General features: G+C 40.7%; 1 protein-coding gene across 3 annotated transcripts in view; it reads left to right on the top strand.

The window, feature by feature from the left end:
* The window catches only part of furina (furin (paired basic amino acid cleaving enzyme) a), a 96,164-nt gene that overhangs the window by 7,292 nt on the left and 61,169 nt on the right, over positions 1-27,703 (top strand). For all 3 annotated transcript variants that reach the window (XM_058628787.1, XM_058628786.1, XM_058628788.1), the window contains exon 2: positions 890-1,202. In XM_058628787.1, the coding sequence (XP_058484770.1) occupies positions 993-1,202 (210 nt within the window). In that variant the 5' untranslated portion in view covers positions 890-992. The remainder of the gene's footprint in view (positions 1-889; positions 1,203-27,703) is intronic.

Below are 27,703 nucleotides of genomic sequence, written 5' to 3'. Positions count from 1 at the left end.
ACACCAGTCTTGGCTTATGGGTGTCTGACCACAACATCAAGTCTGGACTTGAGTCTTGCTCACTACTTCCTGTGGAACTAGCATATGCCTGTAGGGAGTCTTGGCCAATGTGGTGCCAGCTTGACCTGCTGAGATATCCTGTGCCCATTACTATAATCCTGTAAGAGTGTGAGATTTCTGTTGTTGCTGGATGTGCATAACTCATCAGACTTTGCACAACTCATGTCCACATGTTGTTACATGACATCCTTGAGTTTTCAAGCTCCTACTGCATAATTTTAAGGTGATATTTACTTTTAAAATGCAATATTTTACAATGATGCTTACACTTCTGGAAGATAATTCACACCAAGCTTGTATTTTTCGAGCAGGGACCCCAAAAAGAGGGTCAGGGAAGAAGAAGTTACCCTTTTTGTGGATTAGCATAAAAAAAAAAAAATCAGTCCCCTAGATGGTGGCAAGGATTCATTCTCACTATTGTTGTGAATATATTGCAATAAATGGTTTGGCAAATACTATTTTGCAATGTCGTGTTTTATATTCTTTCCTGGTGTCTCTGGCGTTTACCACCCCCAATTGATACCAGTTTTCCATGTCTGATACGCTACCGATATCTTCATCACGAGAGTCTTCCCATATCTGATATCATATATTATGGATGAAGTTTATCAAATATTTAGATCACTTACTTTTTAAATTACACCATAACTTCAAATGCTGTTATTGCTTTTTATTTTTTAGAGACTGTGGTTAATGATGCGTTTATGTGATATTTAGGGTTTCTTTTTCCTCGATATACGATCCAGTGATTTTGACCAGTATTGGACTGATTGTATTGAACTTTTGTAAATGTAATGTATTCATTTTCTTTTGTTTATTTTTCCATCAGGTGAGCCGTGACCGTCCCCGTCTTTGTCTCCCAGCGCAGCTGCACACACACTGTGGGCAACCCGACCCGTCTGCTCAGACCCCGCACTGTACTCTGAGAATCAATGGCTTCTGGCTCTCCGTCGCCCTCTGAAGGCCACAGGCTTAGGCTGCTGGAGTTGCTATTTGGGCCTATGTTGGTCCTGCTGGTTTCTGGGCTGGAACCAGCACTGGGTGGGAACGTCTACACCAACACGTGGGCCGTTCACATTCCCGGAGGCCAGGAGGTAGCCGATCAAATTGCCAATAAACATGGATTCATCAACCACGGACATGTAAGTAAATAAAACTTTTGGCCTATTTACACACAAAACACTTCCACTCTTTCACATAGAATATCTCAGATGAGTAATTTAAAAACTGCTGTGGAAACCAGTATTAATGTCTTGTCATTGTATCTTTGGTTTTGTCTGGTTTGACTGATGCACACAGAGCAACACATTAGTTTTTCGTTATGCTGGTTGTTTGCTTCCCCACTCATGCATTTTCCGCATGACAATAACAAGTGTTGGTGAATGTTTTTACAATGGGGATGCACTGTTTAAAGATGGTATATTGTGACAAAACCAACGTTGTGCATAATGTAGTGAGTATTTTTTACAGCCATATCTGTAAACAAATCATTTCAAAGAAAACGTCTTTTTTGCTAAGTCATACTGTATACACGTAAATCTTAACTAGTCCCTAAAAGATGTTATATTTTTTTTTTTATATTATATTTTTATGTCATGGGTGACGGCACCTACTTCCTCATTTTAGACATAACAACATTTACAGGTCCAAAAAAATTGGCATTAATTTATTGGAAATCTGCCGCACCATAGAAACACCTATATTGGTCGACCTGTTTGTGACATACCTCAAATATTGTATCTATATGTTAATACTTCTCAAACCTACTTCACCTTTGACAGACTCCTGTCTATCATGAACTGACCTCATTTTAAAAAGAACGTTTACTGCATTGATATTTAATTATAGATCTGTATTCTTTGACTTCCCCCTTTTGACAGTGTAAATTACATCTCAAGTCTTGTGTAACAGTACTGCAAGGCAGCTTTATTTGTATAGCAACTCAATGTGCTTCACATAAAACCAAAATTACAAACATTTAAGAGACAATAAATACATAATAAAAAACACAATTGAACAAAACCCAGTAAAAAAATGGCAGACCCATCTGTGCTAAATGAGAAACAAAAAAAGGATTGAGAATCAAATTGAATTCAGCAAAAGATTACAAATGGAAAGAGTTCCACTTGTATAAGCATATGCAGCATATAAACCGCTAGAAGCTGCTTCACAATATTGGTCTGATCTCTGGGCTCGACTGTCTGCCCTGAGTCGGTAGATCTTAAAGGGGTAGGCTAGGTTTTTTATTCTTTTAATATGTCGTGTGTCTCATAGACCTTCATTTGCAATAAACTCAGAGCTCTAACCATTCAGTGGATTCTCTTTTTTAAATACAGACCTTGTAAAGCATGTAAATACCCTGTTTATACCCTGTTTCCAGTTTCCATAGAGAAAACCTTGCACTTGCACTCTCATTTATATCATCAAACAAACACCAGACTATTTTCTACCAGTGACTTTTTTATTATTTAAACAGTAGTAAAAGTCATTTTTAAATCCCTCAACAGACCATAAGACATTCAGGCACAATTAGTGATGTTCTGTCACAGCGCTTAACAAAAAAAAAAAAAAGTATATCGTATATCGCCTCTGAGCTTAGTTCTCATGCTAAATATATGCGTTTTTTTGTATTTGACTCAATGAATCACAGCCGTCTCACACGCAGCAACGGCAGCTTTTCCAGGGATTTCACTTTGGTCCCACTGGTCATGACCAGGAATGTTATTTGTGCTCTGAATCACATCGTGCAGCAGACTAATGAGTAATCCTACACACTTAAATCCTTTAACTATGTATTGGCTGCGAATGGCGGGGGAATCCAGACGATTCCAACCTAACTACACCCTGAAGATGGTTCGGCCTGTTGTGTCAGCAACTTGTTTAAAAACAGTATTGTGATAATTTGAAGGAGGCAAACCAGAGTGAGATTGACTAGTTTTGACAGTAAGACGTTCAAGAAATTGTCAGAGCAGAGGGTCCCTTTTAAACGAAGACCTAGCCTTTAGCTCCCTCCAATGCGAAACACGTACTCGAGTGAAAACAGATGTTCCAGGTATTTACTGAATCCACTTATCCTCCTTATTAAAGAGTTACATTTCTACACTGGAGTAAGTTTTTCTGAACCAAGTGTGTGTGTTTCTCGACGGAAAAGTACACAGCAATCATTTTTCACCGCTTGACATTTACCTCCCGTTTATCCTAACGTGACCATTGATGCTAAATATCAAACTGAAATTCCTGACACAGGCACCTATTCACTGCTCAGGAGGAGAACAGCACTGTGCTTGTTCAAAGCTGCTCCCTCACTGCAGGAGTCTCCTGACGTGTGAAAATGTAAATATAAATAGATAAAATTCACATGGTTTTGCTGCATTTGCCTTAGGAATACTACCAAAATAACCCGGCCCCAATCTTTCCATTTTTTCGATACCCTTTCCTTGGGCTACCAGAGTAATTGTAAAGTACGGGTGGAGCTCGACCCACGACCGTCAGCTGATTGGACGACACGATAGCGTCACTCCCTTGCGAGGGCTTGACCATTTCAAACTGTCCCGTGGTGGAAACACGAGGAATCAGAATCTTGGATTGACAGAAAATGGAACATTTAATGTCATTTTGATAATATGTCTGGATTCTTTGGTTCTAGCTTAGGTCGAGGTCATATAGTTGAAGTAAAAACATTTTTTCAAATTGGGTAGATTTAAAACAACTCTGTATTGGCATATATTTTCAATCGATTACTTTCACGATTAATTGAGTAATCGTTTGGTCCATAAAATATCAGAAAACGCTGATCAGCGTTTGTCAAACTCCATAAATGAATAATTTATGGAAATAATTGTAAGTTGAAGCCCAAAACACCAAAAACTGTGTCTGAACAATATCCGTGGCGTGTGTTTGGCCTTCGGCGTGTCCTTGATGAATCTGCTGTTCATTCACTTTTTAAAGTTGAGCTCAAACAATAAGTGACGACTGCAGTAGAGATGCTCTCCTCTCCCGGTGCTGAGAACCATCAGCGTTCACTGATGAAAACAAAGCTGTGTTACTTCAGAGCTGCGAGCGAACAAAGCCTTTATACCTGCTTCCCTTTTTTTGCCTGCAGCTGATGGAGAGCGAGATTTGCCAGACGCGGCGTGTCTGTGCTGCGAGGCCGTGCGTGTAGCCGTGCGTGTAGCCGTGTGTCTGACTGTGTGCAGGTGTTGGAGTCAGGCGGGAGGCTTTGAGGGGAGGATCAAAGAATGCAGCTGGGCAGGTTTTATAGCTCCTGCGATGGTTGTTTTTATTCCCGCCGCCGCCGCTGTGCTCACACTATAGCATCCATACAACCTCCACCATAAATGTGTCGGGGTGGTTTTATGTCTCGTCATCACGACACACTGAGCGCTTTGTCGGGAAGGTGTCTGCGCGAGCGATGATTAAAGAGCAGCAACGCGAGGGCTCGGCGCTTAGTGCCGCTGTCTCATTACCGTGGCTGGCAACTTTAGTGTTGGTTGACAAACATGATTATGATCACATTGTTGTGATTGAAGGAGATGTTAGCTATTAGGGATTAGCTGCCTGCACCAACAGGCTGGCGGCTCATGTTTGCATGTACTCTGATTTTTATTTTGATTTGTTTGTTTTGTAGTGGTTGGCGCTCTTGCCTTTGCAGTAAGAAGCACAAGGGCCTCTCTGCTTGGAGTTTGCATGTTCTCTCCGGCTTCCTCCCACAGTTCAAAAACATGGGGATTGGGTAAATTGGACCCTCTAAATTGACTGTAGGTGTGTGAGTGAATGGTTGAATGGTTATGTTAACTTGGGTGGAAGTTACCTGGCCGAAGAAGAGGGAGTTTAAAGGCCACATAGACCGGAAGCTCCAATTAAAGCTGCGTTTGTGTGTGTGTATCTGCATCATTACCTCGTTTATGAAACCCTAAAGTTTCAGAACAACAGTTCAGCCACTGCTGAGAAAATAGTGTTGTATTGTTTTCCTGGGCTCTGCGAAGCGGATCGGCACTTCCGTAGATTGATGTCGTCATAAGAAATCCTCACCACTCCTCTCACCACCGTAGCGCCTCCCGGTGCGGGCACTAGTCCGGGCACATCCGGTTGCGTACATTCAACCGCAGAAGAAGAAGAACTACTCTCGTTGTAGCTGCTGAGATGCAGAGCATCCACCGTGCCAGAGGGGGAGCTGTGTATCTGAGAGCTGGCCTATCTATTACGTCACTTCCAGGTACCTGGCCAATCACAGGACAGTGGGAAAGCTCTCGTTGGCTGGCCAATCACAACACAGTCCACATTCTGGGGGTGTGGTTTTGGTCTGAAACAGCGCGGCTGACGAGAGCATCAGTGAGGAGATATTTTGATCGGCTCGTTTGCAGCGATTAGGAGGTTTTTAATCATGAAAACAAGGTAATATATGTAAGTAGACCTCCATAACTAACATATATGTGTGATACAAGCATTCTATGTCACCTTTAAGAGATGCTCCCCCCGCGTTCAATACACAGACTTTATCCACTTTTGTTCTCGATGTTGTGAATAAATGGAGAATCTCGTTGTGATTATTATTGGTATCGTGGACGTTAAGATACACATCTGCTTTCTGTGGGTGTGAGCTCTGTGTCAGGGGATTAAAGTCTGTGCCTTTTGTTTGTCGGTATCGATTAATCAAAAATAAACACAGCCAGTTGGACTCCGGGGTCGCTCGCTTGTCGGTAATGAAATGCTACAGTAAATGTTGAGTGACAGAATTGTGTGAAACCGTAACTCACTCCAGCACCAACTTCCTCCACCCGACTTTAAAATTCTTCCCTTCGTTTATGACACAGACGACGGCAGCGCTGAATATTGATATTAATGTTCCTTAAAAGAAGCAGATGATGTGCTTTCAAATAAAGAAGAAAAAAACTGTGTGACCATGTGATGTGGAAACGTATCACCGTATTAGCATAATAGGGCCATTTTAGAAAAAGGGGAATAATTAAAACTAACTTAAAGTAATAAAATAAAAAAAAACGGCTGACTCACTCAGCGGTTAATGGGTATTAACTGCCAACTTGCATCTGCGGATGGTTATTTTACATTTTAAAGACCTTTTCTTGCCCACATCATCAGACTTGTGTTGTAGTGTTTTTTGTTTTTTTTTAAGGGGAAATTTTTTGAGTGTTTTCGGTTTCACCTCCGTCACGTTGTGGTTTTTGAACAAATCTAAGGCGTCGGCGTAGTCGTGAGAAGTGATTTGACGAGGATGAGCGAGAGAAACAAGAAGAACTGTATGGAATTCTTCTGGTCTTTTATCTGTGAATAGGATCGGGTAGATGAAAGACGGGATTGAAGAATGAATCAGTAGAGGTCACTGATGCAACAAAAAGCTTCCTCTTCTCATTTGATGTGGCTGCCTGTCAGCGGCGTAAAAAGTAGTATTGTATGGAGAGCTCTTTTATAATTCTTCATTTAATATTTGTAGGTCAGTCATGTGTTGAAGCATCGTGCCTTTGTGTCTATGGCCCGAGGCGTTCACCATCGACTCCCTCTTGTATTCAGCTCATGAAAGTTCCCTCACTGATGAAGTGGCTAAGATGCTCTTTACTTAACTCCCTCTTTACAACATGGAATGACAACAATTCTGCCTCTGCCTTTGTCTTTGTGGTGCTAATCTCAGTTAAAGACGACACTCTTTCAAAACAAAGGCGAGGCTGCGGCACGGTAATTTGCGACAAGTGCATTCACAATTACGCAAAGGCAACTTAAACCTGTGGCCTAAGACTACCTGGACGAAAGCTGGTTTGTCAAGGAAGTGTTCTCTTCTGTTTACTGCATCATTTTCAATAAAATGTTTGCATTTCCTGCTTCCTCCACCCACGTTATGAAATGCATAACTGGTTCCCACTCTGGGAAACATCGCTATCTGATCACAGAAAATGCATTCCAATGCCAGGTGTAAACGGGGCCACATTTTTGACGACGGATGCAACAAACAGTTCTGTTTGTGTACGCAGAATAAATGCATTTCCTTCCGAAGAGGAAATGTAGCAACTAAAGTTAAAAACCTAGCGTTTCTCAGAAACCTGTCACTTCCCCTCCTCCTTTGAACGGTGGTTTCTGTTGCCGGTGGTGGATTTGAAAAACGGCTGCTGTGTTCATCTGAGACCAGATGCCGTCAGAGCTTGTTCCCCTGGTCCTCTGCAGGGCTTTGCATGTTAGGAAGGATTGTGTCGTGGCCCTCGCTGTACTCCCATGGCACCGTCTTGGCCTGTGTGTCTCTCGCTCTAATGTGCAGATTTCTGAAGTCTTTTTTCTGAAGAGGTTTGGCTTTCTCATAGCAACTATTAATATTCTGTTCAGCACGAGATTAAAGGGAGAGCAGAGGAGATGGATATTATCTGTACTTCTGATGGATTATATGAAATGGCACTCTTCTATCAGCTGCAGCATTGCATTTTAAAGTAGCCTCTCTAAGAAGTTCACTTTAATCTACTCTACACTTTTTTTTGTTCTCAGTTGGAGAGATGGTGGAGGAATGAACTTCTAATCTTTTTTTGTTCCACACTTGGTTGCTTTTCTCCTGCACTTTTATTCAGCCCAACACTCCGTAAAAAAAAATTCTCATTACTTACAGTATCTTTCTTTACAGCGTTTAATCCTCTTATGGACATAATGGGGTATAATTTACATGCTTTTACACCACATTTACATGGATGAACATTTAGAGCAGGTACCCTGTCGTTAATTTGCTCGCATAAATGGTTCACTGGACATTACTATGCACGCAGTGTCAAAATAATTACACAAGAGCTTCCTGTTGTCTTCCTGTTGCTTTTTTTTGCGTGAATCATGTTAAATTGACTTTGTTCTTCTTTCCATGCTGAAGTTAACTGAGGCTAAATCTAGAGCTGAAACAAGTACTCGATGAATCTGCTATTTTGATCATCGGTTTATCTGTTTGAAGCTTTTTTCATGATTAACACAAGATTTCTGGTTGTTTCAGCTTCTTAAATTCAAGGATTTTCTCCTTAATACAACCGTTTTGAAAATGAAGCAAAAGGATGTCTGTCATGAGACCAAAGACGAGGTGAAACTGAAAATGAAAGAGTGTTAAATTCACAGCAAAGTTGTCACTGAAAACAACCAATCAGGAAGCAGCTGAATCATCATTTCTAGAAGTCTGTGTTTTTGCTTGTCCAAACTAAAACCCATCCCTGGAGTTTTCAAACAAAAGTAGTGCCAGCAGTGTTTAATGTAGGTCTATCTGTATCAGAATCCGCAGAAACGGAGGGTGTCACTTTCACCCAAGAAATCACAAAAGGCAAATATGTATAACTTCCTCCCTCCTTTCTGAATGTTTTCAGACTAAAACAATGCCAAACTTCTCTGTGTGAGGTGCTCAGAAACTCTGATAGCGAGCAGGTAATGTACCCAAGCAGATGGGATGTGTTTTGAAATAAATATGCAGCAGTTTGGATGCAGCAGTTTGGATGCAGCATTTTGTCCTGTGTTCTCTGCTGAGGACTGGGATTATTACAGTTCAAACTTAATTGCACGGTAACATCCACTGTAACATTTAAAAAAAACAAGAAATGAGCAACTGCAGGTAAGGAGTCATAATTGGACTCTGGAGAACCGATGCAGTTAACAGTAGGGAAATGGGGAAGTGAAGTTGGAAAACCATCTGACAGGATACAGAAAGCACAGAAACGATGTGAGAAGACGCTGCGCGCTGAGCGCTCAGAGCAGCAGCTCCGCACACAGGTGCTTCGTCTTTTGTGTGAGCTGCTTTACCACCAAACGCAAATCATACTCCAAAAAAAAAAACCACGATTCAACACCCTCATAAAAGTCCCATCAGGATTAAATTCACACATGGTTGGGTGATAAAACAATAAAAATACAATTCTCTTTAATGGCAATGTATAAAAAGAAGGTCAAGTGTTAACGCTTTGCACAGAAGTCTGTGTGAAGGTGACAAAATGTCACCAACTGATTAAACAAATGCAGAGAGCTTAACAGCTATTGTTATTATTAACAATATTGGTGAGATTGAAGCTTCAACAACACCAGCGGAGTTCTCAGTTTGTTACAAAGTTTCCACATAGGACCTTTTTTAAATTTCTGTGTTATATGATTTTGCCCTCTTCGTTTAGTGTGCATAATAGTTTCTGATATACAGGCCATTAGGGGTGGGTGGAGCTGCAACGAACGATTATTTTCATAATTGATTAATATGTGGATTATTTGCACGATTAATCGAGTAATCGTTTGGCCCATAAAATGTCAGAAAACCTGTACAGAAGAGTGTTGATCAGTGTTTGTCAAACCTGGAAATGATGACGTCCTCCAATGTCTCGTTTTGTCCCCAAACCAAAGTGATTCAGGTTTGATGTTTTCTTTGTCGTATGGAGCAAAGAAATGAAGAAAATATTCACGTTTAAGAAGCTGAAACAATCGGAAGTCTTGTTTTTATCATTAAAAAAAGCTTCAAACCGATTAATCGATGATCAAAATGGTTGACGATTCATTTAATAATCGATCAATTGTTTCAGCTCTAGGGGTGGGGATCACGGGGTTCCTCGCGATATGATACGCAATACATACGATTCTGTAATAAATATATTAAATATGTTGTAATAAATATATTTATAGCGACACATCACGTTAATAAGGAAACAGCATCTCTTAACGTAGCTTTCTCCACCATTATTCTGTTTTTTTGCCCAAGTTTCCCCTTTGAGCAGCGCCACCGTGAGGAGACATGAAGCAGCGATGCCCGGCGAGTGAAACTGGCTGTTTTACTGCCTTCATTTATTCATTAATATATCCACATTTGCCCTGACGCTCACCTGCTGTCAAGACAGCGTTGCCGTTTCCGTTGCTATGCACCCTGAGGGCCTTTCCCGGGTCTTAGAGTCAAGCACAGCCCCCGGCTTTATAGATTGCCACATCTAAATATTTTATAATGTGTAAGCATGTTTTGTGAGCTGGTTAACTTGTGCAGTATCTTCATTAATCTTTAACGGACCACTCCGTGTGCACTGTGGCTCTGTCCTACTTAAGCCAATGAGAGTTGATGGCTGGAGCGGAGTGCACAGCTCCATACAGTCGGTGAAGCGTGTCCTGTAGAGATGGCGCGGCTTTGAAGTGCAGTAATGATAACGCTGCACACCCAGTTCAGTCAGAACTGTTGGATTCTTGGCCCAGTTACTGGTATTCCGGACTCATTAAGAGGCCAGGCTTTTTCATCCACAGATGACTGCATTGTTTTTCATCTCAGGATGGTTCATCTGCACCAGAGCGGTTCATTTCTGCAGTGGCTTTGGTCTCACTGCCTTTGGTCCTTCTGTTTTTGTTCAATAAAAGAGGCTCCCTTCATTCCGCGCTCCAGCCTCTCTCACTAAGCTGACCAGATCTTGGTGCAGGTGGTTTCCTTTGAAAGTTAAAAGCGTATCGTGTCTGCTCTGCTGGAGACTCCCGTGTCGAGGCGAATGAACGTGGAGCCGCTACACGCCGAAATCACACTGATTACTGCCGTAAAACACTGTAGCTGACACAATAATTGTGTTGTCGGTGTCTGCGTTCTCAAATTGGCTGGGACAAAGTTGTTTTGAAAGGTTTAATCTGTTTAAATCTGTCAGGAAACCTGCAGTGTATGTCATGTTCTCATTCCTCGAATCAATGTAAAACAATTTATAGGAAATCTTTGTAAATAGTTTCAGGAAGTAAAAGAGCTGACACAGCATTTCAGAAATCCAATAACGGCACAAGGTGAGCCTCGATTGCTCTCACTGCAGTATTTACACTAGCAGACATTGCATTTTCAGACAAATGTGGCCAACCTTGTAGAATCTCCAATCTTGTTTAAGTGCTCAAATTTGTCAATAGCGTGTTACTTATGGACTACAGGAATTCCACGGTCATTGCAGTTCGAAGGAAACAAAATAAGAATAGAGGTAGCGGGGGAAAAAGATGTTGACTACATTTTATAAGACTTTAAATGTCTTTATAAAAGATGGTAAACACACACAGTACACACACAGTGACGTCATAACGGTGCGACGGCGTCGAACAGCAGTCACCGACACAATCAAGATGTCAAGATGTTTTATCAGTAGAGACTGCGGGTGTTGAAGGAACGCCAGTCGCAAGGGAGTGACGCTTTTTCTGTCGTCCAATCAGCTGACTGTTGTGGGTGTAGCCAGTCTGGCTCCACCTGGACCACACCCTACCATTTTACTGTGCTACCTTAAGGGTAGGCTGCCAAAACAGGGCTGGTTATTTTTGTACTATTTCCTAATGGAAATGCAAAAAACCCAAACAAATACACGTTCCAATGGCTTATGTTTAAAAATAAATTGATATAAACAGTTAGGAGTGCAGTGTTTTGATCGACTTACTCGCTTCATCTGCAAATATATTTCTGTAGAACTCCCAGAATCGCCTGAGACTTCCCTCTGTGTGCGTCACATGTGCTTTAAAGCACATCGGCTGACATCAAATGTGCATTTGCTCTTATGTATTTATTGATTTTGGCTGGACCTGCTCACGGTCAATCATATTTACCTCCTTTGAAATGTCCTAATCCTACAGCGAAGAGCGGCGATGGCTGCCAGCTACAATGCAGTCTCATTTTTATGTCTCATTGAATGATAATTCAAAGTGGAACGTGTAAATCTCATCTCGCACATTCTTCATCTTAAACCTATTTGAATGAAGATTTTGTCGGATGATGTTATGGAAATTGGATTTAAAGAGTTCAGAAGAACAGCTGGCTAAAACACCATGGTCGGTTTGTATAAATAAGTCAAAGTTACATTCTGATATGGGTGTATATTTGTCATTTCTGGCTGGGCTAGCATACTTGAAATTCAGTTTTTTTTGTGTTAATTCAATGAAAATATGGTGTGAAAAGTAGGAGTGAGGCTGTAGCTCAAGACAAAAACAGTATATTGATGAATCGGTGTCTGTGGAGAAGGATGTCCGAGGATGGTCAGCAGGAGGCCACTCCCGCCCAGAGCAGAGGAATGAACACCCATGTTGTCAGGGTTCCTGGGGAGTGCAGCAGCACTCAGTTATTACTCTGCTCGACCACGGGCGGCGGGTGGGTGGATGGGGGGCTGGGACGGAGCCCAACCACACACAGGTCACAGGGGCTGTAACAAGCGCCAGATGTGCAGAGGGGACATGCAAATACATGGACAGGCACCCCTTTGGCTTTTTGCTCACATGTATGTACACGCACGCTCGTGCGGTCACACACAACAGACGGAGGGAAGTTTGAGGCATTTAAAGAATGTTGGTTCTGAAATGGGAAAAACAACTTTTTGTGCATATGCGATAATAATAACCCAAGGAATGCTCCGGTTCTCTTTTCAACAAACAGAAACAGTTGAGGTTTTCACTTGAACACATGAAACAACCACTGGTTTGTTAGTATCTATGTATACTAAATAGTATTGAGAAGAAAAAAATCGGGATGATTAATGGTCTAATCAATATGATACTACATGAATTTGACGATGTAAAATACAGACGTTATTCCACCATTTATAGTTTCAGACATAGCATATTCATTCAGACCTTAAAGCGAATACTTGTACCTATTGTACTGCAAAACAAAGTATGTCAACAGCACTGTCATATTTAACAGTTTATAGTAGCATCCTCGTGTTCCGGTCCTGTAGAGTGTCGCCCCAAAGCGAGCTGAACCTTGGCCAGGGTTGACAGACATTCAGGTTTTCTGACATAACGGTGTCTTTTACGACCGGCCTGAGGGTACAGTGTATATACTACAGCATTTAAAGTCGTTCTAGTGGGTTTCATATGTGTGAAGGCATTTCTTAAAGCAATGCATTGTTTACTAAAAACAAAAAAAGTAAGCGGTCATGTTGGGAAAGTTCTGTCATTTCTGTCAGTTCTTATCATGTAGATAAGGCCCAGGTATTATGTTTGGGAATGCCCTGTACAGGACATATCTAAAATAGACAGAAGAGCTGTCAGTTTAATTCATTAAAAGATCATTAATTCATTACCCTTGCACAGCCAGCCTGACCAAAACAAAGTAGTAGATTAGAGTAAATAAGTAAATAAAAGGTTTGTCCCAAACCAGTGCAGTGCAGTCCAGTCCAATGGTTTCCAACCTTTTTGACTACAAGGACCAGATAGCAGTTGCCATATTTCACACTAACCATTTGGAAAGAGGGGGCGCCACAGACCTTATAGGTATTCGCTACCTATTTCAGTTCAATTCAGTTCATTTCAAATCGTTGTATTTGTCAATTTAAAAAGGCATGAAAGTGGCTAAAACCAAAATCACCACACACGGTACAACAGACACATACTTAAGCCTTAAGATGATATATTTTAAAGCTTTGCAAAAATGTAAATTAAACCCTAACCGCTGATAAATGTCAGCGTGTTTCAGGGGAAAAAAATACCAGTTTACTTGATTTTTTCCCCCATGTTTATGTTTAATTCAGTCGCAGTGAGAAGGTTTGGCCGTGGTTCATATTTTGTGCTGCTCATTGGGCAACAACGTCCATGCCAAATAAAACTAAGTAAGCTTTTACATGTAATCCCTATATAAACACTGCTAATGTAAATGGGAGGGATTAATACATCACTTCAAGGAATGAAGACAATTAATTTGGCTCTTATCAGAATCAGAAATACGTTATTAATCCTCGGGGGGGAAGTTGGTTAGAGCGACTAAATTGTAATTAGTTAAACAATGCACTTTACCATCTGCTCTGGTGGCCATGAGATAAGTCTGGGCAGCCTTCAAACCAAACCAGCTTCCCTGCTCCTTTAAATTGTACCAAATCTGTGCAAAACAATGCTAAAGACCTTTTATGCTGTTGTCAGTACGTGATGAAACCCTGAGGTCTTCCATGCATCCCGCTGAAGTGACCTTTTATCGTTCAGTGTTGTTTTGTTAGAGGAAAGTGTTTTTTATCTGTGGATGGAGTTGTTTTTTGCTTGTTAACATGTCACGGAGGACGGAACACTCCTGTGTGACCAGGTCTGTTTGACCTGGCGTCCTCTCACTCACACACACACACAGAGGACAACCTGGGAGGCGGAGCAGTCGTTTTGTGGTGTGGTTTTTGAAAAGGGCACGCAGGCTTAGATCTGATAAGCCCTTCTACAATGAAAACAATGAGGTGAACATTTAAAAGCCTGTAACTGGCCTAATGGAGGCAGCAGTGTGGGAGGAATGCAGCATTTGGGTGGAGCTTCTTTTTATGATGGCTGCAAGTGATTTTTTTTTTCTTCTCCTTCTTCTTCTTTGTAATAGGAGTCCCGCTAAGTTGTAACAGATTTGCAGTATTGAGGTGTCCGTCCGTCCGTCTGTCTGCGCTGTGGCGAATTTGAGATGCTGTATTGAGATTGTAGATCAGGTTTTGTTGTGTTGTTTTCAGGCTTAGTTTAGCTACATAGGAAAGAAAAGGCAGGGAAAACTGGTTTTTCTATTTGTTACCCTGAGGATCATGTTTAACACAGTACAAAATGTGTCTCCTGTGGGGCCGTCCCAGACGTCATTCTTGCGGTGTAGAAGCTTGATGGAGAATAAACCCATGACAATTTGAAACCTCATGGGTGGGGACTTGAACTTTATTGACACGAACCACATGGGAAACAACTGATTTACTGTATTTGCGGCTCAGCTGTCACCTTTTTTTCCGCAGGTAGTTTGTCGAAACTTTGTTGTGGATTTGCTCTTTTGGTTTTTCATCAAAGACAGATTCAGAATTTGGAAGTCTGTTGAATGTCCGGTAATACAATCGGACAGACAGATGGACGATAATCATTAAAATGCTGATAATATGAAGTTTTTGTCTGTGATGTATGTCGGGAGCAGTTTGGAAACACCTTCTCAGTAGTTTTGCGTTCAGGCACGCTGAACAGGATGTCATCATTATGGACAGTCTTATTTGTTGAAAGACTATTTCAAGGAGGCTGGTCCAGCCAAGGTCACTGAACCCAAATAATTAAGTCTTGGCGCATGACCAGCGTTTGTTGTTTTTGCCTGTCAAGTTCTGTGATCGTCGACGTTTGTATTGGAATGAAGTTTGGTCTGGTATATTAACGAGCTGTCACTGAGTTTAACTCAAACAACATGTGTAATTAGTGCTCAAGCGTGTCCAAAATAAACCCTTTTCACAGCAGATATTTGTCGAAGTGAAACAGTTGAACAAACGCAGGTTTTTACCAGTAATGTTATTTAAGGTTCTACTACTCTTTTTTTTTTTTAACCTGTAGAAGCTTATCATATTTTCTAAAAATAAAACTGCATACATGTTTTCTAGGGGTGGGAATCACAGGGTACCTCATGCGATGTGATATTATTGGTCCACGATACCAATAATGTCATGATACAACGATTCTGTGTATCTGTCCGTATATTGCGAGACAATCGTATAGCGATACAACGTGATATCTGTCTAACTGAAGAAAACTTGAAAAGTTAAAAGTGCAGTGTTGTGATGTATTCACAACATAGGGAAGAAAGTGCATAAAGTCTATGTTTTGAACGTGGATGGAGCATCTTTTAATGTAGCTTTCTCCACCATTATCTGGCTGTAAACCAAGTAACTTCCATCCAAGGGACTGTTTACTTAAGAGCGCCTTAATTTATAATGAATGAATTAATTAATTAATTTAAATAAAATATCGATATTTGCCCTGGCATATCGATTATCACATCGAAAGAGAATGTGTCCCATCCCTAATGTTTTCCATATTTTCTAGATAAAGTAAATAAAGAAATAATTATACTTTATTTTCGCATTGCTAAAACAACAAATCTAATGGTGGCCTGTGGCTTTTCAAGATCTCTGTACTTCTCAAAAGTTTTCTACAAACAAAAATAAAAACAATAACATGCATGGAAGTCGACTAAACGCTAGCAAATGGAGGAACTTTCTTCACTAATGTGTTCAATATTCAACACAATGAAACCGAAAACATTTGCGAGTGACAGAGACGACATCGGTAAGAAATTAAATTTCGGCTCATTTTCCAACATTCAACGTCAGTAACTTCATAAAAGTCACAGAGTGAACATTGACCACTTTCTTATTTGTCCCCTGGAAACACTTTTGCTGCCTGTGCTCTTCACAGCACATTTCTGCATTTGATTGTCTTGTGTGTATTTGCGGCACATGTGTCGATAAACTGACAGAGATGCGTTCCTTGTGTGCGTTTCCAGAAGTTGCAGTGCACCGAGTTCTTAGGTTCTTTGTGTGTTTGGCTTAAAGTAGTTGACGTTAATATAAAGCCAACAAATAAACACCTCCCTATCTTCCCTTTATTGTGTTTTGTTGCACCTGAAATTCATTTTCCAGAGCGTGTCAGGGCTTCCAATCACGCTCCAAGCTGTTCTCTCCTCATACACTGCACTCTTAGGAGGTGCTTATTTGTGTCTGAATGTTCCAAGTAATGTGGTAACCTGCCAACTTAGCAGAAATATGTTTCCTAAATGTGCTATAGAGATAACAGTTTATTTTCTTGCCTGGTACACTTTAAAAAAAACAGAGTGTTTGTTCTTTCGGGGTGTCGGGCCGTTTGTTTTATTGATGTGACAGCCTTGTCAAGGTCTCCCTCTGTTCATAACTTTTCATGGAAGTCCTCAAAGTTCTTGAGCGTGAGCTTGACAGTCGAGCGACACAAGCTCTAAAACACAGGGTGTTTTTTCTTTCTAGGTCAACTATCAAGGAAGTGGAATTCATCACGTCTGTTGACAGTATCAGTTGCTGGTGTGTTATATACTGTATGTGTTTGAGACCAGTGTTCATGAATATTTCATTGCTGATGTAAGCGGTGCATCAGTGCGTTAAAAGAGAAAAAATGAATCTCTGGATGTTTCCGTTTGAAGACTGAGCTCATCGTCTTTTTTGTGCGATGACTGAACTGGGTGCCTTTTAAAAGTCATTTCTTAAACGTGTGCAATTGCTGCCACTAAGTTGATAGATTGTGAATAATACAGCAATAATACATACAGCGGCGTGCTTTTGACTGCTGGGTGGAGGAAAGCTGCTGTTTTTCCCTGTTTCGTCTGATGTCTTGCTACAGTAGGACTCTCTTGATGTGGCTAGAATCAGTTTTCATTGTCCTGTGTAGTATCTCTGAGGCTACAGCCATTAGTGATCTAAATTTTGTCCTACGATTTGGCTTAAAAATGGCAAAACAACATGTGTTTTAAACTGGCAGACAAACCCAAAGACATCCAGTTTACATTGATCTACGTACTGGGAAAAACTGCATTTCAGAGGCTGCGGGTAGCGAATTCAGCATTGCTAATTTGTTTATAAAAGACTTCTGGAGGATGTTGAAATAAGTGAACTCTGATGGCCCAAAACTGGCACCATTGGCATTCCTGGGTCGTGTGATATTTGGAGCTCTCCTGGCTCTTGCATTACCAGAACTTCTAGATTCTTGCCATATTTTCCACATTTTTTTTTTTCCTGTTACCAGTGTTTTGGACAGGATTCTGTGGTGGCTAAAGTTGGTCAGCCTCAGTAACTCCCTCTCATTCCCAGGGCAGCAGACCAGACAGTTTCAGTCTGCTGTGGCACAGTGAATTCACTCCAGACCAGCTCCCAGTTTTTTTCTGGGTATCTGGCTACATCCATACTACTATGTTTTCATTAAATTACAGTGTTTTCAAGATGAAAACATCTGTGTCCAGACAAATGTTTCAGCTCCATATCAAATTCTTCTGTTGCTTCGTCTTTTGCACTTTTGCTTGTGCACTTTTGCTTTTGCTCACGCACCATTTTAAAGGTGCGTGAACTCCACCTACTGGACTGCTGTATCCGTTCAGGTACACTAGGAATGTGCTTGTTGATGTAAACAGGAAACTGAATCACTCTAAAGTTGTTTGGTTAGTTTCTGAACGTGCTGCTAACTAGAAATTACAAGAAGTCACAGAGAGAAACTGTAATTTTCAAAGGTCTTGTCTGTTTTAACTTGCCCGTACTAGGGTTGGATGATATAGCCGAAAAATGTTATCATAATTACTTTGAGATTTACTTTATTGATCTATACTATCGCAATAAATGTCAGTTCATTAAAGATGGATCTTTGGTCCAGAGTGAAAGTTATAGAAACCCGTTTATTAGACACATTTCAAAGTCCAAGGTTAAACATTCATAGCAATTTTGTGTTATGTCTCAAAGTATGTTTGCACAAAACAAACTTAATATTGTTATCTGCTGAACTCTTGTCACAGTGATATTCAAGAAAATGATGGATGAATGAGAGACGGAGCAGAACTACTGCATTTTTTTAATAGAAAATGAGTTGTATAGATGTAGCTTCTAATGCTGTTACACCATGTCTTTTTAATACTTGGACGTAAACCAGGAGAACTGCATTGGAAATAGATGTTTTCTGAGTTGGGGGTTAGCTCTGAGGAAGCTTTCCCAACAAGTGGGTTCACTGTTTAGTCCACAGAAAACAGTCGGCCTCCCACTGCTTTCCAGACTTATAATACTCCCTCTCCCCCCCTGACGGACTTCCATTCATTTTGACAGCCTAAATAAAGAGTTATCCTAATTTTAACCATGACCAGTTAATGCCTAATCCTAACCTTAACCCAACCACAATGAAAATATTAGCCCTAAACTTCACCAGTTCCTCAAAAATGGGTTTCTGCCTCATAAGGACCAGGGTTTGATCTCTATAAGGAGTACTGGCCCTGACAAGGTCGATGTTTATGCCAGAAAAGGTCATGCACATACACAGGAACCTTTTATTCTGCTTATTTTAGCACCAGGTTGTCTGGATTTTCTATTTTTAGGGCTGTTCTCTGTTTTCCTTGTTGTCCTGACTGACGGTGACACCGGTGCGATTAGGTTACAGGAAGTGTGCATTGTTTTTGCAGTGCATTGTAACTGCACACTGTTGTGAGTCTTATGGAGCCATAAACAAATGTGTGACGCACAGTTCAGCTCTTCCCCAGAAATAATTGCACAATCGTAACATGATGTCTGCTAAAAAAAGAAAAGGTAATACACTTTTAAAAGTCTAGTGTCTAACATTTAGGAGGATTTATTGGAAAATGAATATTAGGTACGATTATATAACTGATAAGTATATAAGTAATATTTTGCCGCTGTAGAATAAACCTTTTGTGGGCACCATCTTGCTCCACCATTTTTCTGTAGAAGCCTCAATGGACAAATTAGCCAGTGTTGTTTGAAACTTAAGCCTGCTATGCAAACAAAGAAATGTTCTACCCACGTAAACCCAACGAGTTGGGACTCAGCTAATTCTAGATGAAGTCCTCATGCTTTGTGGACAAAGACCGGTTTCTGAAGGCCAGTAATGCTCTGTGATAGGCTTGCAAGAGGTAGGAGTGCATGGATGAGCCACCATGTGTTGCAATTGGCAGTTTCACTATTTAGGTGCCACTAATTCTTACACACAAGACCTTAAAAATGCATTAGATTGTCATAATTTCCCCATTAGTTGAGGGGGAGTGAACTAAATATGGATAAATAAACACAAATGTTTATGCTTTTGCAGGTTTTAAAGTTGTGTCGGGTGTTTTCAGACTCTCGGAAATGGTTTTGGTCTGCTGTCCTGTCATTGTCCCAGAACCAGTGTGGTTTTGGCGAACAGCAGAAAGCTGAACCCAGCAGTTGTGGCAGTCAGCTGGACAGAGTCTGGGCCGGACTCGTTAAAAGAAGGAATTTTCCTCTCTGTTGTGACCTGAAATGCCACCGCAGGACAAATACACACCCACAGTTATTGAGATGTCGGGAACACGAGTAGGTTTAAGTAACCAATGCAGTGGTTCCCCTAGGGTTACTGCTCTGGGTTGACGGATTGGGTGCATGGGAATTTTCAAAATAAAAGCCCCAGGGATGCAGCTGTGTCAGCAGTAGTAGCAGTAGTCCTCAGTGCAGAGCTAGCATTCGCCCGCTCAGCAGCTGAGAAGAATCTACTAGCATCATCTCCATTGTCCTGAATTGTCTTTATTTTAAAGTGGATATAGATTTGTAGTTTTAAAATGGAAGCACAGGAAGTAGGATGTAAGTAGCAATTAGCCAAACTGTTTAAATGGAAATCTATGGGAAAATGAGCTTCTATTTTTTACACAATTTATAACACCAGTCATTTTTTTTGTCTGAGAAGTTAATGCTCACAGTTGCTAGTTTCAGGTCTTTTTAAATAGAACATGATGACAGTTTTGTATATTATGTTCCCACAGGTGTGATTGACAGCTGCTATTGATCAATAGGTGCCTGGTTGCAGGGGAATTATCAGTTACATAAGAATGTTGTGGCTACACAACAGGAGTTTGTTTTGAAACTGGAAAACTAAAACCAGCTTTAACCAACAGATCAAGACAAAGCTCTTACTGGCCTTCTGGTATCCACACTCTTTAAAAGGAGAGTGAATGATCTGTTCCTCTAGAACACTTTGTACACGCCCATGTTCTCACTAGATGATGTTTAATTAGGCAGTATAATTAAATAGGGCTTTGCAGGTGAACCATGGGTGTGCACAGGACAAACTGCTCTGTTAGAGGTGCCGGCTGTGCAGGTTTTGATTTAAAGTTAATTGTCAGGTCACTCCTTTTGTTATTAACACTGAATTGCTATGCTTTGCACACGACAAGGACCTATGCTTTAATTTAATTCTTCCACAGTTTCTGGGTTCACATTAATCTTGCGACACTGACTGGTGATGAGTGTTGTATCTGGATGACCTTGCAGACTTTTCAGTGTGTGTTTTTACATCACAGCAGTTGAACTTCTGGTGATGATTTCAGTTTTAATTGTCTGTTGGGCTTCAGCGTCTTTGCTGTGACAGTCAAACCTCCCACTGAGACCTGGTTGTCGGTCTTTGTGACCACTCAAAGCTGCCTTACATTACAGTTTTATGTCACACATCTATCATACCCATTCACACCCTGCTGGCATAGCCACCACAAGCAACTCAGCATGGAGATTAGAGGAGCTGGGGATTGAACCAATGACTTTACAGTTGAAAGATGACCCGCTTTACTACTGTAAAGCACACCATGTTTCACTGAGGACCCCTTTTACCTTTTACCGTGACTTTAAAACCAATTATCACGGCACGCTGCTCTACATGTCCACCAAACTTAACCACCCTTCACATTCAGGCATCTTTGGCCTGGAATTATCAGTTAGAAATACCGACATATATATCTTTTGGCCTCGATTAGCAGTCTCAATGTCGGTATCAATTATAATCCTAACCCTACCATCCCTACTTGCCATATTGATATCTCTCCACGAGCCACATGCATTAGAATGGATGAAAACCATTCTCATATATTTCTTTTGACATTCAAGGATAGTGATGATTGAAGACTTACTTTGATGCCAATTCTTTCGTCTGACATGGTCCAAAGTGAGAAAAACAGTGCAGCGTGCTGAAGCGGCTGAGAAAATGAACATCTGTACGTTATACCTAATCGTGTTAGGTCAAGCACACGTTCTCTGCCAAGCTGTAAAAATTCATTAACCGTTATCACTTTCATGAGAAATAAAATCCCTTAGAAACGACCGGCTCATTGGTTTGTTAGACTCGATCAACAAGCACCAACAACAAACCACACGCTTCGCCCACTTTCTCTGTAGGAACTGTTGTTTGACATTGAAGTTAGTTGGATATTGAGCACATAATTGTTTGTGTTCATTCATCCTGCACGCACATCTCACCACTCATGTGATGTTAGTTTAACAGTATTGATGTCGGTCTCTGTGGTGTTTTTTTGTGTGTGTGTGCGTGCGCTAGATAGTCTGGGTCGCCTGAATTCTATTATTTCACACCAGAACCAGTGCAGCTTTATTTGATGACGCTGAAATAATGGCATCCATTCGACAAGGCAGTGGCTGCTTTTCATTCTCATAATGTAGATGAGACCAGGGCTGTTTTGCTCCGCGCTGCTGTCTGCTATGAATAATTCCAGGTTGTTACCGCATTCGACATATCTTCCCCCAGATTGCCAAATTATTTGGTTGGGAGAGCTCATTTGTTCCTGCTGCCTAGGGAGTGGAAATTATGAATAATTGTGTTGATCGCCATTTACCCACCTAAATGAACACATCAATTTCAGATTGGGAGGAACAAAGTGTTAGGACATCAGTGGTGGCAGCAGCTGGACCCCAGTGTGTCTCACACTTTCACGCTGATTTATTATCAAAAGATTAGGACAAAGAAAGGGATAGAAAAACATGATGGCCAATTAGAAACTCAATCCAGTTTAGTAGAATGAGACTTGTTTGCTTGGAAATTAAAATCAAATTCAAGTTCTACTTAAGTACTCCTGACATTTTTTCTCCCCCCCATTTTTTCCAGCTGCTGCGAGCCAGAGAACCAAACTGATTAACGTAAGCTCATTATTCTCAGGGCATTACCTGTAAAACGCAACATTGATCCAAGCCACAAGGACAAACTGCACCTTATGTTTTACAAACTCATCTGTTTCACTTGTGAATGGGTTTTGCACCGTAACTATCCTTCGAGGTCTTATGGTGCGTTCTCTCCAAACGTGAAGCAATGAGATTAAGTTCAATGTCAATTAAACGACACAAAATAGGCACAAAGTTTGTGTCGCCCATACCCGGCTACACAAATGATGTAACGCCAAGAAACGTGCTTTGTTCAGTTATTCACTCGTTCCCTTATTCCGGCTGAAATGATGTGTAGTCAAGCAACAGATAAACTCATAGAATTGTGCATTTAAAATGGCTGTAGAGATCAGTTTTGGCTCATTTCCATCATGGTACAGTTAGGTTTGGCACAGTTTGGAATGGTAAATCCCCGACTCAGACTTGGTAGACGAGAGGTGGGCAGCAAGATACGTAGCGTGACGTCGTACCGGTGCGACGGCAACGAACAACAACGTTGAACGTGACACACCAGACAACTACACAACGGACAACAATTAACTCTAGTACCCCAATGGAAGGGTACCAAACATGGAATGGTTGGGCCGTTTTATTTTGGTACCATTCCTAATGTAAACACAATAGAATACCATACCGAACTGAGAGACATAACACAAATAGGGCTGCAACAGTGATTGATGTTTCGATTATTTTCTCAATGAGTCGAGTAGTTGTTTGGTCAATTAAATGTCGGTCTGTGTTCAACAACGTTATCAAATGTCTTGTTTTGTCCACAAACCAAAAATTAATCCGTTCTATTGATTTCTTTGTTACTTGGAGCAAAGAATCTTGTGGTTACGGTCTAAGGGATTCTGCAAATTCCCTGGACCTAGCGGGTCATTATGTGCTACATTAGGCCTGGGTGTAACATGCTCTGCCTTTAATGACCTATCTACTTAAAAGATGACTGAGATATTCAAGGAAATGATCCTTTACTTACAGGACGTCCTTTTGGTTTCCCTCAAAAAGATAAATATCGAAAGTGCTTTCAGAAATGGTCCGTGGCTGTTTCCTGGTACTGTTGACAGTTTGTCATGCCTTTCCTTTGAAGTCACTGCAGAGCTTCAAGAATGTAATCTTTGCAGGGGTTACTGGAAAATGGGCGTGTCTGCAGTGTGAAGATCCGTCTGTGACAGTGATCTTCCATAAAACACAAGCCAGTTATTGACATTTCGTGTTGTCGAAAAACATGTCTGAAAGGTACAATTAGACTCTAAAACACTTAAAATCCTCTTCAAGTCCTGACAGACATCAATTAAATTGTCTCAGAAAACAATTGTGGCTGCAACTCACAACACTGTGACAAACAAAACCTATCATTTGATTCAGACTGAACGGTCAGACTCGTTGGGATACCTGCTTCTCACCGACCGGGGGATCTGTCTTGTTGGCGGAGCTTTGACGAAGCAGACGGGAGTTGGTGGGATGTATCTGTTGCATCAATTTCATGATGTTAGTAAAATTCAGTTTGACTATAAACAGACTTTTAAAAAGACATCTTAACATATTAGACTGAGACTGCACTCAAGTGATTTTCTCAATGTTGGACCAGTTAATGTAGGATAATGGCCTAGGTTCTTTGCACAGTTCCCACCTGAATGATTTGGCCTGAAAATAGTCAAAGCATTTGGCGCACAGAGAAAGACGGGGTTCCCACGTCTCCTCTTTTAAGTCCTTGAAAGATTATGAATTTGAAAAAGTACATTTTCAAGGTCCATGTGCCCTGCATTGCTGAATGTGCGTTGACTAGGCCTACGCAGAACAATAGTCAGAACAGTGAGAATAGCATTGCATAGTCCAGATTGGTGCATTGGTGTTTAGTCATTGCGTATAGTAGTATAAGATGTACAGTGCATTAAATGTGTCCCGTTTTCCGCTTGACTACCAGTTAAATTGTTTGTCAGTTTGTTTTGTCAAACAAGAAAAAGCCTAATGCTAATAAGGTGAAAGGGCGGTAATCGCCACCTTGTGTGATGGACTCGCGCCATTCAATAAACGTCATTTTCGCTTTAGTGCCTGTATTTATTAAAATCGTCGCTACACCTGTCGCTCGACTTGACTGTGTATGGAAACATGCTCAAGGACTGCACCTGATTTAGTATTTTATTTTTTTATTCTTTATACCTATCCAGAACTAAATGCGATTTCATCAAATCAGAAACAAATTACAGACACAATCTTTAACTCGGAGCACTCTCTCCTACAATGGTGCACCTCTATTATATGTGAGCAGTCCCAGATCAATTTTTGGCAGCATCAATTTCTCACCTATTGCCACACGTTTAGCTGTGAAATTGATGTTGAAACAGGCTCGAGTAAAAAGAGCAGAGAGAGAAAGAGAGTGTGTGTGTGTGTGTTGCCTTTAAGGCACCAGGTAGCTATTACTGGATCAAATTCACCATTAAGTCTGTAGAGAGGAAGTAGCGAGAGGATATTGTCCACATTATCACAGCTTTGTGATAAGCAGGAATCCACAGCTTGTCGTTCCTCCAGCGAGATAATGGCGGTGCAGATAAGCAATGACTGACAGTCAGTCATTCAGCCAGAGTGACATTCTCCATTTTTCCTAAATAGCCGACTTCAGGTGTGCAGGGCATTCCATACACAATGCCCCAGTCGCTTACTTTTCCCATTAATTGATTAGATGTTTGGTCCCTGAAATGTTGAAAAATAGTTTCCTAAACCTCAAAATGATGATGTTCTGAAATGTGTTTTGTCCACAAACCAAAATTACCCACTAATTATTTCCTGGTTATGGGAGCAAAGAATCCAGGAAATGTTCACATTTTTTAAGCTGAAAAATGTCACTAACACCAATTTAATAGACAATCAAAATTAGAGCTGAAACAATTAAAAGATTAATCGAATATTAAATTAACTATTTTTATAATCGATGAATCGGTTTGAAGCTTTTTTCATGATTAAAACAAGATTTCCGATTGTTTAAGCTTCTTAAAAGTGAGTATTTTCTTAATATCTTTGCTCTGGATAACAAAGAAATCATTAAAAGTTAATCATTTTGGTTTGTGGACAAAACAAGACATTTAAGAACATCATAATTTCCAGGTTTGACAAACACCGATCAACATTTTTTAAGGTTTTCTGATATTTTAGGGACCAATCGAGAAAATAATCGGCAGATTAATAGATTATGAAAATAATCGTTATTTGCAGCTCTAATCAAAATAGTTGGTGTGTATTTTAGTAATCAATTCCTAGTTGTTGCCTTTGTTAATAACATTTTAAAGGTGCAGGCAATGAGAAAACTTATAGCAGTATTATTGATATTCTCTCTCCTGTCGACCCGTCCATTGTTTTTGTCTCAGGAATAAACGTGACAGTAAAATTCCCTGCAGTTTCACAACAAACCTCTCATGCTCCCGCCCTCCTCCCCGCCCTCTCATGATAAACTGGAGTGAAAACTAAGCTGTAACTGATCTCCATAGCAACAACAGTAACAGACCACCTCGAAGGCCCCCCCGCCCCCCCTTTTCCATCTGTGCAGCAGATCATTCGTTGGGATCTGTCTTTGTTTCACCCTATTTCACTTCCAGTCCAGAGCGGAGGAGTACAATAAATCGGAGGCTTTTTATTGAATGAAGGGGATCAGACGATGCGGCGTGCATCGCCCCGGGCTTCAGCAGCTCGTCGAATGAGGTCGTCACTTTTATTTGTGAGTGATGCAGCAGCACATGCAGGAGTAACCAAATGAGTAGCAATGCAAAGTAGGGCTGCAGTGATCTGGTTCAGTGAACTATTTTGATAATAAATTCACGGGTTTTACAAATAAAACAAGCTCTTAAATGTGAATATATTCTGGTTTCTCCATATTACAAATACATCAGTAACCCTTCTGTTAACCCTTCCTGTCTGTGGTATGTTGGCATGCATTCTCATTACCGTAACTCGTAGATCGTTTGTTGATCGTCATGTTGAGGATACAGTAGTAGAAGACGGATCAATGGATACTTGGAAAGCAGAGAAATAGAACTTTGCGCCCATATACTTCTTCATTATGGTCGCCCCCCCCAGGACCTCCGTGGAATGGTTGAATAACTGCAAGATAGGGAAAGTGAAAAATCAAAATCAAGGTGCCCTGAATATCATGATGTCATAAGAGGGTTCAAACTCACAAGATTTTGGGCAACTCTCAAATGACTCAACAATTAATTGAAAAAAACCCAATCAATTATTAATTTGTTATGCATTATGCATAATAGATTTATTGGGTGGATATTTGACAAGACAAGTAAATGGCATTATTTATTTATTAGGCAATTACTACAAATGATGTTTGTTCTCAGAAAGCTGATAAAGTCAAAGAAAAAGTCCAAAAGTTTAGTTTTTTAGTTATTTGCTGACCTGTTTCTTGTATTTAATGTGACGTTCATACATAAAATATAGAAATATACTAACTAAACTAACTAAAGCATCATTAAACTATTATATTGCGTCAGATGGAGAAAAAAAAAAGAACATTCTAGTCTAGAAATTCTGCATCATCCAGTGAAAACCCATATTGGTCGACCTCTAGCACAAAGTGTATATGTGCTTACAAAATCACTGAAGTGTGTTTTTCTTCTTCTGACCCAACAGAAATGTTCAATAAAAAAAATACCTTACAGTGTAGCAAAATATTTTTGGAAAAAAACCCTCTTCACCTTTTCCTCTAAGTCACTTTGCTGTTGTGCACCGTAGGGAAACACACTCATGACAGTCCATTAAACTCAGGTGGCCAGGGGTTGGAGAGATACTCGCACTGGCTGTGCAGCCAAAAGTGGCCAGTTCTCAGTAGAGGGAGATTACACTGATGAAATGCTTTAAATGGAAAGTTAGTAGGAAATTAAGAGAGTGCAGCGTCCTCAAATGGCCCCAGTGGTCTTTAATTTGTGTCGGAAGAACCTGTTAGATATTTCTGTCAAGCAGCGGGAGCTCGGAAGAGGAAAGAGGAGAGGTAAAATTAGATGCCAGACTTAAATCTTATTAGCTTCTGTCACACTCGCAATCACCTCTTCCCACTCTGGTCAGTATGTGTCTGCGAGATGGGATGAGAAAGTGCAAGAGGTTATTAATAAGATGTTACTGTGTGTTTGAAATGAAGACTTTTAACAGTTCTTTTGTGCCCTTGCTCGCTCAGCATTTACCGCGGAGAGTGCTTCTTTGCCAGGTTAAACGCTCTGTTAACTCCACATTAAAAAAAGCCTCGGATTCAGCCGTCCACTCATGTCGAGGAC

This window comes from Solea solea, chromosome 5 (genome assembly GCF_958295425.1).
Source record: "Solea solea chromosome 5, fSolSol10.1, whole genome shotgun sequence".
Lineage (NCBI taxonomy): Eukaryota > Metazoa > Chordata > Actinopteri > Pleuronectiformes > Soleidae > Solea > Solea solea.
The sequence above is the reverse complement of the archived record's forward strand: the minus strand, read 5'-3'. Positions and strand labels throughout refer to the sequence as shown.